Genomic DNA, 19375 nt, shown 5'->3' on the forward strand with positions numbered 1-19375 from the left:
TTAAAGTTATAAATTAACTAACAAAGTATATTAATAAGTTATATATTGAGGTAGTTAGCAACCAACCTAATGGAAATACAGTATAATATATCTATATATATATATATATATGAAAAATTTGGTTACTGGTGCCCACTAGGGTGGACAACTTTCAAATTGGTCCACCGGTGCACCAACGGCATTACAGACCTTGTATAAGGGATATTTTAGACTTTATCCCTGTCTCACCTTCTCCATCCCACTCTCTCTCTCGCCTCTCAACCTCCATAACCAATATGAGTTTTCACCTTCCTTTCTCTCCTTCCTCTTTAATTTCTCTTTCGATGGTGATTTTCCTTCCATTTCTTTTTTGAAAAGAACAAAGCACAAAGCAATATATCATATCATCAACAAAAATCAACATTTTCCAATAGCAAATAGGTTGAGGCTTCCAGAACTAGAGATGACATTCCTCAATACTCAATAAAAAAAGATAGGATAATTTAGTGAAATCGCATAAAAATAGACTTATACAAAATCAAATTACTTACTACCATTTATTATTTAAAGTATTACATTGAAAATCATTGCTAGATTTTCCAATTCAATTTTCCCCAGTAGACAAAGAACGCTGATTTTCCCCATCATAAAAAACATAACAGAAAAATTGAAAAGAGATTAAAAAAAGATCAGATTTTTACAAGGGAAAAACGTCAGTCTTCGATCCCTTTCTCTCACAACCGACTCAGACTCCACCGATTCCGATGATCCACTTCTCTACACCTACAACGGTTCTGCCGCTTCCCTTAACGACCAACAAACCCAGACCCTGCTCTGATCTGACGTTGTTCTGGGTCTCTATGAGGACATTGTCTACCATCTTCACACCACGCGTACTCCCCAGTTTCTAGGGCAGGAGATCCAAACGGGGTTGTGGGAAGGACACAGGACTCTGGAACTTGACCACAAAATGATAAAGATCGAAACTTTGTGGGAGCTCAGTCAAGATTTCAACCATTGGTGGAGACTCAGGATCGGCTAGGGTTTCTATTTCTCCAGATCGACTTGCTCGCCGTGATTTAAAACCCACCATCGCAGCGGTGAGTGATGACAACGACAGACCGCAGACGCTTGGTCTCGGAGTCTTCAGGGAGGCGACGAGATGGAGGATCTGGGAGCAGAGATGTAGGAGAAGTTGAGGATCTGTGATGGAGGTGGTGGTGATGGGCTGATCTGCTGCATGCTTGAAGATTTCAGTCTCAGAAGGAAGCAGAGTTGCTCTTGAGCATGCCCAGTTCTGGTTCTACAACGACTCTACAGTGATGGCAGTGGGGCCTGTTGGTTGAAGGAGGGGTGATCCATTTACATTTTTACCCTTTTCTTATTGATTCAATCTTAGTCATTCACTTGAAGAATATTCTAGGAATCTTGAATCTAATGGTATTTACTTAATGGTTCACCGATGGATCAATTTTAAAGTTGCTCATCCTATTGCGCACCGAAAAATTCTCCCATTTATAAAAGTTTCCTTTATTATAGTTAAGGATAGTTTCGGTCAACAAAGTATACTTTGGAGTTCGGACGCTACAATTTTCCAATAAAGATGACGATAACAAAGTTCTCCAAAAGTTTGGATTATTACACATTTCTTTCCCTTTAGTTTTGCGATTGACATATGGGCCAGTTAACTGGGTCCACGAGTTAAGTTGTAGTACCACTGTGCTATTATTATACTAGTTTTTTGATTTTTTTTGTGTAATATTCAGTTACGAAGAAAATATATTTCATGAATCTCACAAGTCACAAGACATTTTGTTACACTTATTCACTTCTCAGGGCCGTTTCTTGAATTAGGTCTCATAAAGATTAATATGGCTACGTGTGTAAAAAAATATACTAATTAATAAGTTGTTGTAAGCATTTTATGTGATTTTGAGAAAAATATTTGTTGGAAGAGACTATGTCATCTTTTTCGAACGGGTGGTAACAATTGTCAAAAACAAAAAAAAATGTTTACATATAAATTAAATCAATAAAATTTTAAAAGGTTTAATTTTACATAGTTATTAAATTAGAACTTATCAATTTGTCATATCATAATTTTTTGATATTAGACATGTGCAATCATGTTCGAGCAGAGAACATGCAGTCACATCTTAGTGGGGGCTAACTCTCTCATCAAATATTTTTCCTTCCACAAGACTCATGCTTAAAATTTTACTTAAGGAAAATGAGCATAAATATTTTAAAAAGTTACAAATTTTTTTAACGAAATTTACAATTAAAAATGTTAAAATTGATCGATTTGTTGTATGTATAGAGAAAACTTTCCACGCTCATGCATATAAATTAAATCCATATAATATAGGCTTAAATATGTTCTCTAAATTTAGGGTTATTTGGTTTAGACATCTCTAATTTTATTTATTTTATTTTATTTTGGAAAACACTCTTAAATGAAAAATAATACTGAGGTTTAAGCCCTTGCCGTCACCTTCCGTCTATTATCTACTGAATCACCGAATGGACACTGACGTGACATGATTTTAGAGTGACGTAAACCAAAGAATCATAACTTTAGAGGAACCTAAACCAAAGAGTCATGATTTTAGGGACCTAAAACTCAATTTATATCACAGTCTTAGGTCCCTCTAAAATTATGATTATTTAGTTTGGGTCCCTCTAAAGGACGGGAGGTGATGGCAAAGGCTGAAACCCCAATATTATTTTTTACTTAGAGGTGTTTTCCAAAAAATATTGTAGAGTCTAAATCAAAGAACCTTGATTTTAAAGGGACTAAAAACATATTTAAACCATTAATCCTTTTTCTTACATTAAATTGTTGTGGGAAAAAAATGTTGGTAAAATGGTGCATATCCAATTTACTAGATGGAATTAATTATTAATTGTTTTAGTAACTGATAATGCATCATTAGTAAAAAACTAGATGAACTTATCCATTGATCGATTATTTTATTTGGCAAAAAAATCTTTTAAAATAATGTCAAGCATCCAATAAAATGTAAAAGGTAAAAAAATATTGTTTGTCATACTGATAACTCTGTTGCATACTATTTAATTAGGCATACTTTTTGCTACCTAAACTCGGTTTGGGTGAAAGAGGTACTGCCGAAAATAGAGTCCCTAGTTCTACTCATGTATTGGTTTCTATGTTCCGGATTATTTTAATGAAATTTGAGATTTCTTTAAAACAAACTTAAAAATAGTTGTATAAAATTTGGCTCCTTTAGTGGTTATTGTTAATGCTAGAAAGTGGGACCGGTCCTATAGTATAAAACATTGGGGATCCAGTCAAAGTGTCAAAGGCACACGCATGAATGATAATCCTAGGCCACAATCCACGACGATGACAACGGCAACTAACATTAAAATATATACATTTTCTGTTGAGAATGAGATCGATCCTGTTCTATCTTTCGAAATTATTTTTTTATTGCATTTCCTAGGACTGGAACTGGACCAATAACAAGCACAAGCACAAAACCAGCATCTTTCTTAATTCCCCAGTTAACACCGTCAATTATTCGCCAATCAAAACTCAGCACAATTGAAAAATACCTTAATTTTTTAAGTATTTAGTTAATGATTCGATATATGAATAACGTATATGAAGAATACCTTTCAAAGTTTCGATAATATTAGTCTCATATCTGTCGGCAGAAATACATTGTTGCCAACAAAATGTGGTCAATTATTATATTTTGTGGGGCTTGCATGACACGTGCTACCACCTTATCTGAATGACGATTATGTCACTGAGCAGCCGCCGTTAGTTACACAACGATAATCTTAGAGATGGACCACGATTTGTGAGAAACGACAAATTAAAGGGGAAGTCTTTATATCATAGTACTATTTAATATCGTACCCAAACTTGTTGGAATGAGAACATGTGCTCTAAAATTGGTGCTAATCAGGAAAAAATATTAATCAAAGTGTTGAGAGAAAAAACGAGGTGGAATTGTTTTTATTTATTTAATTTGAACGTAAAACATCATCAAGGAAAATCTCCAAATCATAACAACTTTTGTAAATGAAAAAAAAACATGCTCCACCTCCACCACTTAGTTTACTGACTAAGGGATGAGGAGTTAGTCTCACAACTATCAGCATGAGAGATATCTAAGGTCAGAAAACGACAAAAAATACATTTACATTTTCACATGACCAGCTCAAGATATTTTTTATGGCTGAATAGTAGGAATAAATAATGACTATTACATCTAATTATAAACGGTCAAGATTAAAATAATTTTTTGTTACATTACCACTTAAAAATATTATGTAACTTAAAAAAAAAATCATACAAGTTATGTTTTAATCTTGACTCAATCAAATCTAAAAACTACACTTTATTCTCATCAATCTCACATACAGTAATGTCTTGCTTAAAAACCAAAATTTACTTAAAAATGTATTTTAAAATATTGTTTTAATCAAGAAAATTTTAATGACAACTTATATTTTAATATTGTCTAGATATACATGAGTTTTTTATTTATCATTATTTGTATCATAAAAAAATTAATATGTAATATAATCATTTTATAGTGATTAAAAAGTTAGTTTCTCAAGCTTTTTTATATCATATCTTAATTCATTACTTAATATATGAAATTAAAATATATAATTACTTTGCAGTTTGACTGAGGTTCTACAATAGTAGTTGAATCATTAAAAATGCGTGTTTGAATTTTTTTTGGTTAATTAATCTGTTGACAGCCTCAATCATCCCACTTTCTCATGTAGAAAATGTGAAAGGAGGTAATAACTTTTAGCATTTTACTCAACGGAACATCACACCAAACACATTTTAAATTAAGATTCATGAATCTCTACATTTACCTGATCGGTCATATTTTTTAAATATTGATATGATATTTACCAGCTTGTCTATGAAACGATATGTAAAATTACAATTAATTTAAGGTTTCCGAGATAAATTGTGATGAATCAAAGTTCTAAATTGGGTTTCCACCAGTCGGATTTGAACCACGAATGTTGGTTACTTCAGGTGAAGAGTACAAATCATCAGTCTTGTTACTCTTCATTTAGTGATTACAATTTACAAGTTGTTCAGATTCAATTTTACCGGGTGGGTTCTTGCAGGTTATTCATCCAAAAAAAAATCACAAACAGAGAATATGAGAGAATGAGTTCAAGTAAATCAACCCAAAAAAAAAACATTAACAAACAATTAAAGTCTAAGCCATCAATTCCAAAACAAAGATCTAGAAATTTGGACATAAGAAAACAATATTACAATATCCAGAACCAACAAAAAAGTAAATGAGAGTGAGAAACAAGAGAAAGTTAAAAACTTGGGATGACAACAACGTGATCGGAGGCGAGAACGAAGATTTCATGCACATCCACCATAGGTTCTTCGATCTGGAATGTCATGCAACAGGCTTCATCTTCTTCGACGAAGGAGTCAGCAAATGAGACACTTGATATTGGTGGGTCGAGTTGCTGGAGAGACTTTATCGTGCCTCCATAAACTAGAATCACACCCATTTAGATAGGAATCACACCACCAAAAATTGGAATTGCATCACAAGAAGGAGATGGGGCTCAGTGCGACTAGGAATTGAGAAGATCAGAGACTAGGGTTTGAGAGTATCAGTAAGGTGTTGGTGGAGAACGAGAAGAGAAAAGAAGAAGAATGTTGCAATGGCTAGGGTTTGCAATGGTCGAGGAGGGGATTAGAGAAGAGACATGGACTGGTGGTGATGGTGGTGAATCCAGGGTTCGAATGGGATAAGAGGGAGAGAAGAGGTGTCTATAGAAAGAGTGAGAGGCTAGCATTTTGTTTATTAAGGTTAATGTCTAAGGAAAGGTTAAGTGAATATGCTCTCTCGCTGTCCTGGCCCAAATTTTTTTTCTATTGCTATTTCGGTCGGTTTTATTCCAAATTGAAACCGACCAAACCAGACCACAGAAAACAAGCTTTCATCACCTGCAACACTCGTCACCCGAACTGACCCATGCGATAGCGCAAAAAAAAACTTGGTTTTTTCGGTTTTCAGACCAGGTTGGGTGTTTTTGAACAGGCCTCTAAACTACTGGTTAGCGTATGTTATAAAGTTAACATGCAATAAAATGAAAGAATTCTCATTCAGAGACACTTTTCTATACCAACAAAATCTAGTATAGTGGGTAGATAATTGAGCTCCTTAAACATTTAGTTCAAATTTCAATTTTTGGATTGTGCATAAGAAAAATGAGTTGTTAAGAAAGACTTACTCATTAATAGACTCAATTGAATTAATCTCACGGTTATGAGTGTACTTTAAAAAAGAAGACACCTTTCTATATATAAGGACGAATATTGTAGTTGAAGAATTGAAAATATGGAAATCCACATATATCCAAAGATAAAAACTTGATTAATAGTGAAAAAAAAAAACTTGATTATACTTGTAGGCAATAAATTCATAGAAAATCACTCTAGTAAGCCATTTTCCCAATCTCTTTCTCTACGTGGATATGGTTAGGAATAATGTTACATACACACCTCTCTTTGAGGTGTAAGAGGTGGAATGAGAAGAGAGATAGGAAGAAAGAAAAAAGTAAGAGAGAGAAAGTATGAGATGTGATAGATGATAAGAGGAGAGAGATAGAAACAAAAAAAGGTGGAAATGAAGTGTTTTAAAAATGAGGTGTGTATATATCATTACTGTATGGTTAGCCATCACCGGTTCTCATTCACATTGCATTGCTGGCTTCAGATGGACCCCACTTTTGGAAAATATATTCAATATTGAAACTGATCTCTTTCTCATTCATCCATACATACCCCCTTGCCCCTCTTGTCCTAATCTCTTTCCGCATGGCGACAAATTCCCACAACCATAAAATGCCATCCCTTCTTGCCATCCCAAAAATTTCAATCCTCTCTATTCCCCCCTATTCCATTGGCCTTTTGTCTTTCTCTCCATCCACCCTCACCAAACTCTCCACATTTTGCTACTAGCTATACCCAACTAAGCACATGGCAGAGTCCAATTTGCCACCAGGTTTTAGGTTCCACCCAACTGATGAAGAACTCATCCTTCACTACCTCAGGAAGAAGGTTGCTTCCATACCCTTGCCAGTTTCCATCATTGCTGAGGTTGATATATACAAGTTGGATCCATGGGAATTACCAGGTTAGTAATTGTGCAATTTTGTAACAAATTAAGATATGTATGATAATTGATACCTTGTCAAGTCATGGTAAGTGATGTGTATCCTTTGAATATTGTTTTAAATTGCAGTCACCAACCTCAATTGTAGCCGCAATATGCATTTTTTTTCCACAATTTTGCAATATAATAGCAAATTTGGTTTCAACCCCACTTATAATATATTACAACCTATTGTGTGATGTGGAATATTAACTTTTTGTTTTGTTGTGGTTTCTTGATCAGGCAAGGCTTTGTTTGGAGAGAAAGAATGGTATTTTTTCAGTCCTAGAGACAGAAAGTACCCAAATGGTGCCAGGCCAAACAGGGCTGCAGCTTCAGGGTATTGGAAGGCCACTGGGACAGACAAGACCATAGTGGCTTCACTGCCAGGAGGAGGAAGAGCCCAAGATAGCATTGGTGTGAAGAAGGCTCTTGTGTTCTACAAAGGAAAACCCCCAAAGGGTGTCAAGACCAATTGGATCATGCATGAGTATCGCCTTGTTGACCACAACAAGCCCATTAAGCTCAAAGACACATCCATGAGGGTGAGTCCCATCCCAACTCCAAAGTCCAAACACACTTTGTTAGCTTATTTTTTCTCAAAATCAATTCAAGAATTTGTTTGTTGATTTTTTTTTCAAGATTGATTTTGACTTTAGAATCTATTGTGATCGTGCAGTTAGACGATTGGGTGCTGTGCCGCATTTACAAGAAGTCTAAATGTGCTCTATCACCAACAGAGGCAGGAACTGGTGTAGGTGAGGTGGATCAAGCAGAAGAGCAACTACTCAACGACACTGTTTTCCCAAACACACTGATTTCTCAGAAATCTGTGTCCTTCTCCAATCTGTTGGATGCAATGGACTACTCCATGCTGAGCAGTTTCTTATCAGAGAATCATTACAACCAAACAGGGACTGGATCAAGTGCGGGTTTCAACAATTTGGATCAGCAATCCTCCACAATCAACACCACCAATGGGTACATGTTTCAGATGAAGAACACCCAATTGAACCATTCAGCTTCCAACACTGAAAACACCAGGCCAAAGCGTGAGCTTTCAAACATTGATGAGGAAACGGTTTATCCATCGAAGAAATACCTGAATTCTTCTTGCAACTTCACTAACATCAATGCCCAACTTGAGAAGAATCCACAATGGAACCACCTCATGAAGCAGTCTTTGCTGAATCAGCAATTGCTACTTGGTCCTCATCTGCATTTTCAAGGATAGTCCAAACAATCCCAATATGTGTATGGCTGCATAGTAACGACCGCGTTTAGACAGTCACATTCATAACAGTTTTTTACTATTGCTAAGTTGAAAGTAGAAAACATAGTAATTTTCTACTTTGTGACGGTAAAAACTGTTACATAAGTGATTGTCTAAATGTGACATATACTATACAGCACTACCGGGAACATTTTCTTAGCAGTAAAGATCAAAAACCTAAAAAAAAATTGAAGTCTTAAAAAAAGACTTGAAACTAGGAAAAGAAAATATCTAGAACTGGGATTAGGAACCCACAAAGAACACCACCAATTTGATCATAGGTTTGGATTAGTACACAGAAAAAATTGGCTTTATTTTTATTTATTTATTTACCTTAATTTGTGTTGAAGAATTAAGAAGAGGTTAGGTTGGAAGGAGGAAACTGTTTGGTAGGAAGTGAAAAGAAAGATTCCACCATTCGAAGACTCAATAAACTGCGAACATACAAAAATATCTAAGCTTGGTGACCAATCAGAAACAAATAGTGTACAAAATGTGAATTTGTACTTCTTTGGTTTGGCAGGGTAGCTTTATGATATACTCTTGTAGATAAGGCATTATTGTACTGAATACTGATGATTGTTTCTTGTCATAGTTCTCATTCTTTTTCCTGGAAAGGTTAGCTTGCAATTTTACTTTCGGATTTGGATTGAAACCTTTTGCTATTTCAGTATTTTCCAATAGTGCACCTTTACATCTTTCTTATCCTGGTGTGATTATTCATTCAGATGCTTTGAACCATGTCATGCATTATGGAAGTCACATTGAACCTATAAATAAATTAAAATACCCGTTAATTAATAAAAATAGGAATGATACATCAACAGGGTAAAAAACTGAATACATGTGAATTTAATTTTCTTTCTATTATTTTTCCCGGCATCTTCGTTTATTCCATTGTTATTCCTCCAAAATGTGAACTGACTCCAAACTTTAGATGCCAAGTCCAATTTTGGTTTTTCCCCACTTCCTTGGGAACCTCATGTAATGCCCACCCAAGTCCAATTTTTCTACATATTATTTTCCACTTATTGACAAAATAAAACTTAAGGAAGGCGTGGATAAAATTTGATTTTGATAAATACATATCACATTTTCACTTATATCGCATATTATATTTTTTTTTCTCTTTTTTTTCTCACTTCTCTATTAGTTTCTTTTTGGTTTTAAGATGAAAGTTATTTCTATTAGTTTGAGTGTATTTGACGTGAACACATAATTTTCCATAAATATAACTCCCCAAATCCATCCCCATTGGGTTGTGAGAACACGGAGGAAACCCATAACTTCAATATTTATAAATTTTATTTATTTAGTGTTTTTCACTTAATTATATTCTTTAATAAATCATATAGAAAACATATTAACTAAATGAGTTGATATAATAGTTCAACACTTCAACCGTTAAGTAAGTGGTTAAGAGTTTAATTCTCAACTCTTGTGAATAAAAAAAAAACTAACTGAGCGGCCCCGTCACTTTGTGCGCAATGTGAGATGATACCTAAGTTAAGATTAAAAAATAGAAAATATATTTCAATTAAAATAATTTACAAAAATATATGGAAACAATATTACGTAATAAGTATAATTAGAAAATTAAAAAATTAATTTTTTAGCAAAATATATTAGTTAAAAATTATAATTTAACTACTATTATATTTTGTATGGTCAAATTATTAGATCACAACTAGTTCACAGTCAAGGTAAGGGCAGGTATTCGCACCTCATACCTGTCTTCACCCCGTCTCTCAAACCGCGTCGGTTTTTTCAAATTATAATGAAAAAATTCCCCAAATTTATATTTTTAATATTATATATAAATGGCTAAATACTCATTCAACCACTTGTCTTTCATACAATTTCACATCTGACTCTTGATAATATTCAGAAAAAAATTATTTCAACTATTATAATTGCAACTGGTAGTACTAATTAAAGTCAAATTTAAAAACAAACATATCAATTTATATACAATATTGTAAACAAAATTATAAAGTCATTGGCGCAGGGAAGTTAAATACATTATATTATAGTAATATATAGTATGATATTAATAAAAATGAAATTGATGGGGGGTAGTTGCCCCCTCTTGATTCAACATACCGCGCACTTTTCTTTTTTTTCTGAAAGCAACATACCGCGCACTAAAATAACATAGTTTAATGTAACTTAAATAAAAAATTTATTATAGCTTGCGGTAGCTAGTTATTTAACTTTGCAAATTAAGTTGTGATATATTGTGAGAGAATTTTTTTTCCCGACATCAATATATATATATATATATGAGGAGGGCTCAGTTTACACTCTTATAAATCTTACACTCTTACACTAATTTTCCACCATTGATCTAATTTAATCTAACGGATCTAATATGTTGAGATTAGTGAGTCACGTGACAAACAACTACTCCTTTTCCCTTTCCTGAAACCCCTCATAGCAACTGGCTACTGCTTGGTCGTTCTGATTCCTTTTTCCAAGTCCCCTCTCTTGGACGCCAACACCAGCGGCGCGCCGCCAACAGGTGCTTTTTCTCGACCATGTTCATCGCTGCGTCCTCCTTTCTTGATTCTGACTCGAGCTTTATTCATCGCTGCATTTGTCTCCCAAAACCCCTCACTGAGGATTTCTCGCTGCCGGAAGCTCGTCGTTGACCGTCGTGATTTTTATCCCAAGGTCTATGTTTCAATACTATTAGAAGGAAACGGTGATGGCAAGTGGTCAAAGAATTGTTCGATCTTATTAATTAATCTGTGAAGTAGGCACATCCTGATTTGCTTTTCTCCAGTTATTAGATGAACTGATTAAAGGTTTTCCTATGAGAAGAACATTTCAATCATTAAAAATGTAAACTTGTTACTCCAATTTTAAACCACTTTTAAGCAATAAGGTTGTCACGCCCATTGCCTGTGACTACATGAACGTCAGTTTTTGAAGATTAAATTGGGGAATGAATGTCTTGATTTTGTCTTTATTGGATATCAGTGCTTATTGGTTCTATGTTCAAGTGACCCACCACTCCCCCTACTGAAGTGAAGGGTGGCAGCTCACGCTCATTAACAAGGGAAGAAGGTCACGTGACTCACTAATCTCAACATATTTGATCCGTTAGATTAAATTAGATCAATGATGGAAAATTAGTGTAAAAGTGTAAGATTTATAAGAGTGTAAACTGAGTCCTCCTCTATATATATATATATTATTGGATAAGTAGATTTCAAGAGAACAAATCTCTCACGAATATGATAAAACAACATAAACCAATCAAATCAAACCATCCCAAATATCACACCGAACGTGCCTCGTTAAAACGATCATAGGAAAAATCAAATGAGATAAAAATCTAGTTAATGAAAAAGAGTACAACATCCGTTAATTAAAGGTGTTTTTGAATCTCTCTACGAAGTTATTTTAGTCATTTTGATAAAATGAGGATGGTGAAGAAAGGCTTATTTAGATAAGTAGTCTTTTTATTTTGGTCAATGATAAATAGTCTTGTTGAATGGTTGTGAACTTGGGTTTCGTCCCTCTATTTTGGGCTTGTCTCAATAATCAATAAATGTTCATTGACCTTTGATAAAAAGGAAGATTGGGCCATGACCAAAAATTATTTAAAGAATAGAAAAGTTATGTCGACCAAAAACAAATAAATGTTTGACCAAAAAAAAAAACAAATAAATGTCTTCCTCTTTAGTCTTATTTGTCACCGTTGTGACTTGTGTGTATTTGCTAGATCTTCTTTTTCTCTAGAGATAGATTCGTTGTGTGGCTTACCAGAGAGTCAGTAGCCGAGAATCTACTTTTCAGAAACTGTGCTTATTAGAGCATCTCCAATGCATGGTTACTAGTTGGGTTGCTTAAACACTATTTCGGTGGGTCCAGACTGCCATATAGGATTTAAGTAACTCATAAGCAACCCATGCAGAATTCGCTCTAGTGACAGTTGCTTATTTTACTTTTAGTTGGGCACCACCATACCTCATATATTTATATTTTATATTTCCACCTAAGCATGATTTAAATTTAAATATTAATGAAAAAAATCAGATAGAAACAATAATAAAAATGATTGGTGATTGATCTTGTAATTTTTTTAGACCAAAGTGATGCTTAAACGGTCGGATTGATTTTTGTGATAGGCCATTGGCATTGATTTTGTGATCAAAGGTTTTTTTTAAATGTGATCAAAGTTAAAAAAAACTTATATATGGGCAATATGGCCAAACGGCCCAAAATGTGTCAAAACGACACAACCCCAATTTCTTTTCCCCACCCTAGCCTCTCTTTTTTATTCATTCTCCCAAATCAATTTCCTATCCCTAGCAGAACTCACCGACCATCCAAGCATCTCTTTCTCTCTTCAACCTCACACCTTCATCTCTTTTCACCACCGTTCACGTCCCTCGTCTGTCTCACGTCCCTCATCTCTCTCTGAGATTCAAATCAACGCTTCCAGCAACAGATCAAAGCTTCCCCCACCCATATCGGAGGTTCAATCTCGAGATTGTGGGTTTAAAGAACAGATCGGAGACATGCAATAGGCCATCGCCGTTGCCGGAGTCGATGTTACACCATCGCCGTCAATGCTCATATCCACATCTCCGTCCTTGCTGTTCCCCCTTCTCTATTGTAATAATTTTCTAATTTTTTTGGTTTTTTTTTTCTGTTTGGGGCTTTCAACAATTTGTATTTTAATTTTATTAATTTTGTACTCATCTCCCTTCTCGTCCGTAATAAATTCTGATTTTTTTGACTTTTGTTTGTGAATTTTCCGGATTTTCTCTGTTTCTTGCTTCTGCATCTTCACTGATATTTCTTTCCATCTTGTTTTAACTGCAATTCATTCTGTTGCTGAATGAGTGAGAAAATAATTTTTTAAATCAGGCTACAAGTTAAGGAGCGTTGCTTATTTAAGCAACATTGCTTATTAGCTTTGAGCTGTTAGCAACGCCACCTCAGCAAGCTCCAATGGAAGAAAAAATAAGGAACACATCTTATTTTAAGCAACTAGGTTAAGCAACCTCCATTGGAGTTGCTCTTAGTCTTATCCTAACTTGTACTTTGGGCCTAAGGCCCTTTGTTTAATGACAATTATATCCTTTGACTGAAAAAAAAACTGTATACCATAAAGGTTTGAGACTTTGAGGTGTGTTTACATTTAAATTTAGAGCTCTGTGTTTGACCGGTGATCAACCTTAATTTTATTTTTCAATTTTTTTTCTAAAAATTATAAATTTACATTAAAACTTAATTAATGAATAGATCTCAATTTAATTTAATTAATCAGTTGTTGAAGCTCATTTCATTATCGCACATTCACCGCCTTACCTCCGTCGCGGCGGCTCCGGTGCTCCGACCAATAACAGAAAAAACCTTTCTACTTTCTTTCATTTAGGAAAATAAATCTGGGTTAAACAAACATACAAATCTGGATCTCACCAACTTCATTCAACTGCCCATTAACTACCCATTCAAGAGTCCATCTCCAGATCTACTTTTTCATTTTACTTTGTTCATCCTCATTCACAACTCAATTTATCTCACTCATGACTCAACCATGGAATTTCTTCTTTTTTAAATCGTAGAATACCCATCAAAAGCCATTCTTCTGGAAGGTTGGATTCCTTTTTGTTCAACCTCCGCCGCTCATAAATCATCAAAAGCCAAATCATTGTTAACCAATAAGTGGCATTTTGATTATGAGCAAACCCAACAAGAGATATTAAAAGCCAAGCATTAGACTTGCTTATTCTGTTGATTACAAGAAGAGGGAGAAGAAAAACATGGAGATCGCTCCCTCTCCACTTAAACCACTACTCCTACCCTCTCTTTCCTTCGCCGCTACCGCCCTCTCTTTCCTCCCCGCCATCCCCTCCGACCGCTCGCTCTCCACCCGGGCCACCACCTCACGCCACCACCACACTCTCCCTTGTTTCAAATCACGCGCCGCTACTGCATTTCAGATCTCAAGCCTCAAAAGGTTGAACCTTTCTTCTTCTAAGGCCAAGATCTGTGTTTGAATCTGATAAAGAAGAAGATCTATGTTTGAAACTGATTAAGAAGATGATAAGGTGAATCATGAGAATGAATTTCTGAATTTGAGTTAGGGAAGAAGATTAAATTTTTATTAACTTAAACCGTTTATTATAATTTTATAATTAATTTTTTTAAAAAAAAAAGTGAAGAGTGATAGCAGTTTAAAAACAAGGCTCCAAAATTGGAGCCCGAAAAATAGGGCTCCACCGTAGCGGGACCCTTAAATTTATTTAAGAATTGTTTTGGTCGAGCCAAATGGCTCCTATGTCCATCACCGTTCTGGCCTATCCAAATAGTAACACGACAATGTGATTGCCAAGATGGCCGACTAGGACTACCAAACTAAAGACTTCTACATTCTAACAAACTAGGGTTGGTAACGGTCCCGTGGATGTGGGTTTGGTCATTCTCACACTCGAACCCGAACTTAGCATGCGAATCCAAACTCAATATGGGTGCAAAAGTTAAACCCAAACCCTTGGGTTTCGGGTTACTAAAAACCCAATGTGAGCACCGAACCCGCATAAAACTCAAAATCCGACCGGAAACAACATGTATATAAGAGAATAACATGAACATAAGCTCATTAAACCTCACCATCTTTCCAATACAAAGGAAAAAAATATAATTATGAACATAAGCTGATAAACAACATAATTCATAAATTTACAAACATCACAATTCTAAATGTCTAATTAAACTTCATTCTTCAATATTATTCTAATTAAACTTTTAGTCGAAGTCTTCAACAAACAACAAAAACCACAAATAATATAACAAATTAACAAAAAAATCTAATAGACCATCTTCCGTAATATATATAAGGGTTAGTAATTACATGCATAAGGCTTTAGTTCGAGTCTGGGTTTAGGCACACTCGAACCCAAACAGGTTTTAAAATTTAGGTGAAATTCAAACTCAAAGAAATCAAGTTTCATCCGACGTTTCAGGTTGAGTTTGGGTTGGGTCCACAGGTGTGAGTTTTCTTGCCATCTCTACGAACTAACCAAATTTAAATGCACAAATTATTAATTTCAACCTCTATATACAAGCTTAATCATATTTTTTCATATTGTTATTCTAGACCTGAGAATTCTCCCTAATCTAACAAATGCATTAAACAATAAATTTTGATGCTATAAACTTCTATGAAACGTGTCTGAACTGTTAATTTTAAAATACTATAAATAATACCTGAGTCTTTTTCAAACCTTTATTTCTCTGATTTCTGATGTCGATGAACTGAGAAAAGAAAAACCCCACCTCCTCACGAAACAAACCAACGCCACGTGTTGGAGCAGACCCCACACCCCATTAATTAATCATGATTAAATTCTTACGCAGTGGTTGGCCCGCACCCTATTATTACTACTTTTTCAAGTAAACATCGATTCTATAAAATAACACAGAGAAATGCAAACTTAGTTTAACCAGTGAACTCAAACTCAAACCCTCTCGCTTCATCATCAACCATGGAGTTCCCCTTCAACCAAGGCCGTAACAACTCTCACGCCACCCACACCCACCACCACAACAACCGCAGAGACGACGACGAAGAACAACACCCCAACTACCCTCCTCCACCAGGCAGCACCGGCAGCCCTTACTCCTCCTTCAACAACCCTTACCCACCACCACAACAACAACCACCCTTTTACGGCGAACCTCACCGTCCACCGCCACAACAACCACCCTTCTACGGCGAGCCTCACCGTCCACCACCATCTCAGCCAGAAACCAACGTGTTCCACACATCTCACGACGTCACATATGGACACGTGTCCCATCCTCCTCAATCTCATCACCCTGATCACTCACCCAACTATGGTTACCCTGTACCACCAGCACAACAACCACCCTTTTCAAGTTACTCCGCCCCTCCACCTCCCAACGCTGCCACCGTGCACCATGTTTCTCACGAGGTTCATCCACCTTCCAACACCAACGTGCTCCATGTTTCTCACGAGACTAATCAGTTTCCAAACTCTGTTCACCATGTCGGCCATCAGGGTCCCACTGCTCTCTCTGGGAAACCCACTTACCGGGTTGTCACCAAGGCAAACCCTGATTATGCTCTCACTGTTCGTCACGGGCAGGTCATTCTAGCACCGTTCAATCCCAACAATGAGCACCAGGTAATGCGAAAATGTGGTATTTTGTTTCGGGTGAATGGTCAAATTGTTCACTCAAAGGGTTGGATGCTGGTAAGAACTACCAAGTTGTCAGCGCCCAACACTTTCGTGACCAATTTGACCATTCACTTGATCTTTTGAATAATGTTTCTTGTACTTGTAATTGATTTATCTTCTTTTTTAATTTATATTTCTGATTTTTCTTGTTGCAGCTCTGGTACAAGGATGAGAAGTACAGTACCCGGGTGAAGGATGCAGAGCGTTGCCCTGCATTTTCTTTGGTCAACAAGGCCACTGGGGAGGCCATTAAGCATTCCATTGGTGAAAGTCATCCTGTAAAATCTCTGCTTCTGTTTTACTCACATTTGATTAGGCTGCAAAGTGTTACTTTCTTTTTTTAGTTTGAACCTGCAACTCATAGTGTATGTGTGAGTAAATTGGATGCTTATGATTGTTGTGCTGATTATACAATTAGGATTTAGGATGCAGGAATAACAAATTGTCAATTCTTAAAGTTGTAATTATTTTAATGATCTTAATGCTTTAATGTGCTTGCAATCTTTTATGTTGATGTCTTATGTGATTTCATCGTGTTAAAATTTGTGTCTATTTTGTTTCATAAGTATTCACAAGTTTTGATAAGATCTTATGTTTAATGTCTATAAAAAGAGATGTAGACATAAAATTTCACTTAGATCAAATTTAGTGAAATTTCAATATGTGAACTGCCATGATGTCAACTCTTCTGTAGGTGAAACATGATTGGATTGAATGTGCTGCCTTTTATAGGAAGTGGCTGTCAATCTGTAATCTTTAATGTTTAGTTAGTTACTTTCGGCTTGCATCTTATAAAAAGAATGATGCTGCAAACTTTTCTGTTTCAAATAAAATGTAATGGTGAACTCTACTCTCAATACTTTTTCTCCATTGCTTAATGATGAATTTCTTGAAGCTTTATTGGGATAGTTTGTCTATTGCCTTTCCTCCATAATAAAGAAAAAAGTGAGTTCAACTTTTCAAAATGTTATCAAGTGAAACAGTTAAACAGTATTTCGATCAATTGCTGTTACTGGTCTTTCTTTTGTAAGTCATCTTTAATTATCATTGTAAGCCGTGGGACAACCTTCCCAACCCCTGAACTTCCTTATACCAAAAATAATGTTTGCCAGTATCTCTTCTTTTCTTTTTATAATTTTACAGTTTGATCTTATAAATGTGCTTTCCATATTATGGATTCTCTAATTTTATGATTCAGATGTATGGTGTGTGTCAGAGTGAAGTTTTCCCTGTAATGTGTTTCATTAGTGGAAACTATTTGATAGGAGAGATCATTTGGTTGGAAGAAAATAACACCCCCTCTCTACCATTCTCTTCCTTTCTCCCTTTTGGTAATTGGTTATTTACATTAGAATTTTCATAATTCTTGTGTAGGTTCGGCTGATACCCTACAAGCCAGACTATCTCGATGAGTCTATTCTGTGGACTGAAAGCAAGGACCTGGGTGATAGCTACAGATCTGTAAGGATGGTGAATAATATTCATCTTAATATGGATGCTTATCATGGTGATAAGAATTCTGGAGGTGTGCATGATGGCACTACTATAGTCCTCTGGCAATGGAACAAAGGTGATAACCAGCGATGGAAGATCATTCCCTACTGTAAGTTATCCATCCAAATCATAATTGAGTTCTTAGTTCTAACTTACTATCTATTATGCTTGTTCCTTTTGAAAGGTTCCTTAAAAAATGATTTAGAATTTAACTATCTAAAGATAAAATCTTTCTGTGAAATGTTTGCATGTATGCTGTTTTGTTGTCCAGTTTTTAATTGTTGCTGTATGACTGTATATCTTTTAAGTTGTACCATTTGACTGGAGGATTTCTTTTATTTGTTCTGACATCTGTGTTAGCTTTCTAATGAATCAAAATTTCCACATATCTATTTGTTTTTTTAATTTTCAAGGAAAGAAAATTGTAATTGATTCTTCATTTTGGTTATGCTAAATGCAGGAGTACAATTTACGGAACTGAAAATGGCTTTCAAGATGGATTATCTTTAAGTTGAGAAGATTGCTGGCTCTTTTGTTTTAGTGGGTTGTGCTAACAAACATTCATGTCGTTTCTAGAGTGTAAACGAATGGTTTGTAATGCGGCTACTGGTATGGGGCATTCAGCTATAGATTTTTCAATCGAATGTGTGTTTTCAATAATATACATGTATGTCACTGGTAATTGTGCTGATTGCCATATGATAGTATGGAATTTATGTGCTTCTTTATATCTTTGACGTGATTTAGTCTGAACCATTACTGCTGTTGTTGTATCCGTCACTAGTAATTAACTGGCTTGTGGAGAACAATGTAACTAGCATCATGAGCTTTTATATATTATAGTAATGGTGCTGATTGCCATATGATAGTATGGAATTTATGTGCTTCTTTATATCTTTAATGTGATTTAGTCTGAACCGTTACTTTATTTCTGGGATTTTACTTTCAACAAATTGGACCATCATATTCTGGTGAGATAAAGAAACAAGAAACAAGAAACAAGTGATTGATTCACCCTTATCCTGCTACATGGTTTTTCTAGGCTTTCCTCTTGTGGCTATTATATCTTTAGCATTCTCTCAAGAGCATGGAACTGAAATAACTTAAACCTTAAAGAAGTATCTTGACAAAACGAAAGCGGCCGAAACTTGAGTATTGTTCTTATCAGAGTTATAAGACTCTTTTTCTTATCAAGCTAAGGTACCAAGTTTTTCTAC

General features: G+C 35.3%; 2 protein-coding genes across 2 annotated transcripts; both read left to right on the plus strand.

Annotated features, from left to right (window-relative positions):
• The first annotated feature begins 6840 nt into the window (after positions 1 to 6840).
• LOC130729845 (NAC transcription factor 47) lies at positions 6841 to 9036 on the plus strand. Its single transcript, XM_057581686.1, has 3 exons — positions 6841 to 7151; positions 7413 to 7714; positions 7849 to 9036. The coding sequence occupies exons 1-3, from the start codon at positions 6995 to 6997 to the stop codon at positions 8401 to 8403; spliced, it is 1014 nt and encodes a 337-aa protein (XP_057437669.1). The 5' UTR covers positions 6841 to 6994; the 3' UTR covers positions 8404 to 9036.
• Positions 9037 to 15871: 6835 nt separating this feature from the next.
• LOC130729844 (ricin B-like lectin EULS3) lies at positions 15872 to 19021 on the plus strand. The gene is made up of 4 exons (XM_057581684.1): positions 15872 to 16610; positions 16820 to 16942; positions 18039 to 18267; positions 18619 to 19021. Coding segments are annotated over exons 1-4 (1017 nt in total). The 5' UTR covers positions 15872 to 15947; the 3' UTR covers positions 18621 to 19021.
• Positions 19022 to 19375: the final 354 nt, after the last annotated feature.

The sequence above is a fragment of the Lotus japonicus genome, chromosome 1, assembly GCF_012489685.1.
Source record: "Lotus japonicus ecotype B-129 chromosome 1, LjGifu_v1.2".
In the NCBI taxonomy this organism is placed as follows: Eukaryota; Viridiplantae; Streptophyta; class Magnoliopsida; order Fabales; family Fabaceae; genus Lotus; species Lotus japonicus.

Bases quoted from the DNA above. Each gene is read 5' to 3' on its own strand.
- LOC130729844 (XM_057581684.1), top strand. From the start codon at position 15,948: ATGGAGTTCCCCTTCAACCAAGGCCGTAACAACTCTCACGCCACCCAC. The intron at 16,611-16,819 runs GTAATGCGAAAA...TTCTTGTTGCAG, and splicing joins ATCCCAACAATGAGCACCAG to CTCTGGTACAAGGATGAGAA. The intron at 16,943-18,038 runs GTAAAATCTCTG...ATTCTTGTGTAG, and splicing joins CCATTGGTGAAAGTCATCCT to GTTCGGCTGATACCCTACAA.
- LOC130729845 (XM_057581686.1), top strand. From the start codon at position 6,995: ATGGCAGAGTCCAATTTGCCACCAGGTTTTAGGTTCCACCCAACTGAT. The intron at 7,152-7,412 runs GTTAGTAATTGT...TTTCTTGATCAG, and splicing joins GGATCCATGGGAATTACCAG to GCAAGGCTTTGTTTGGAGAG. The intron at 7,715-7,848 runs GTGAGTCCCATC...GTGATCGTGCAG, and splicing joins TCAAAGACACATCCATGAGG to TTAGACGATTGGGTGCTGTG.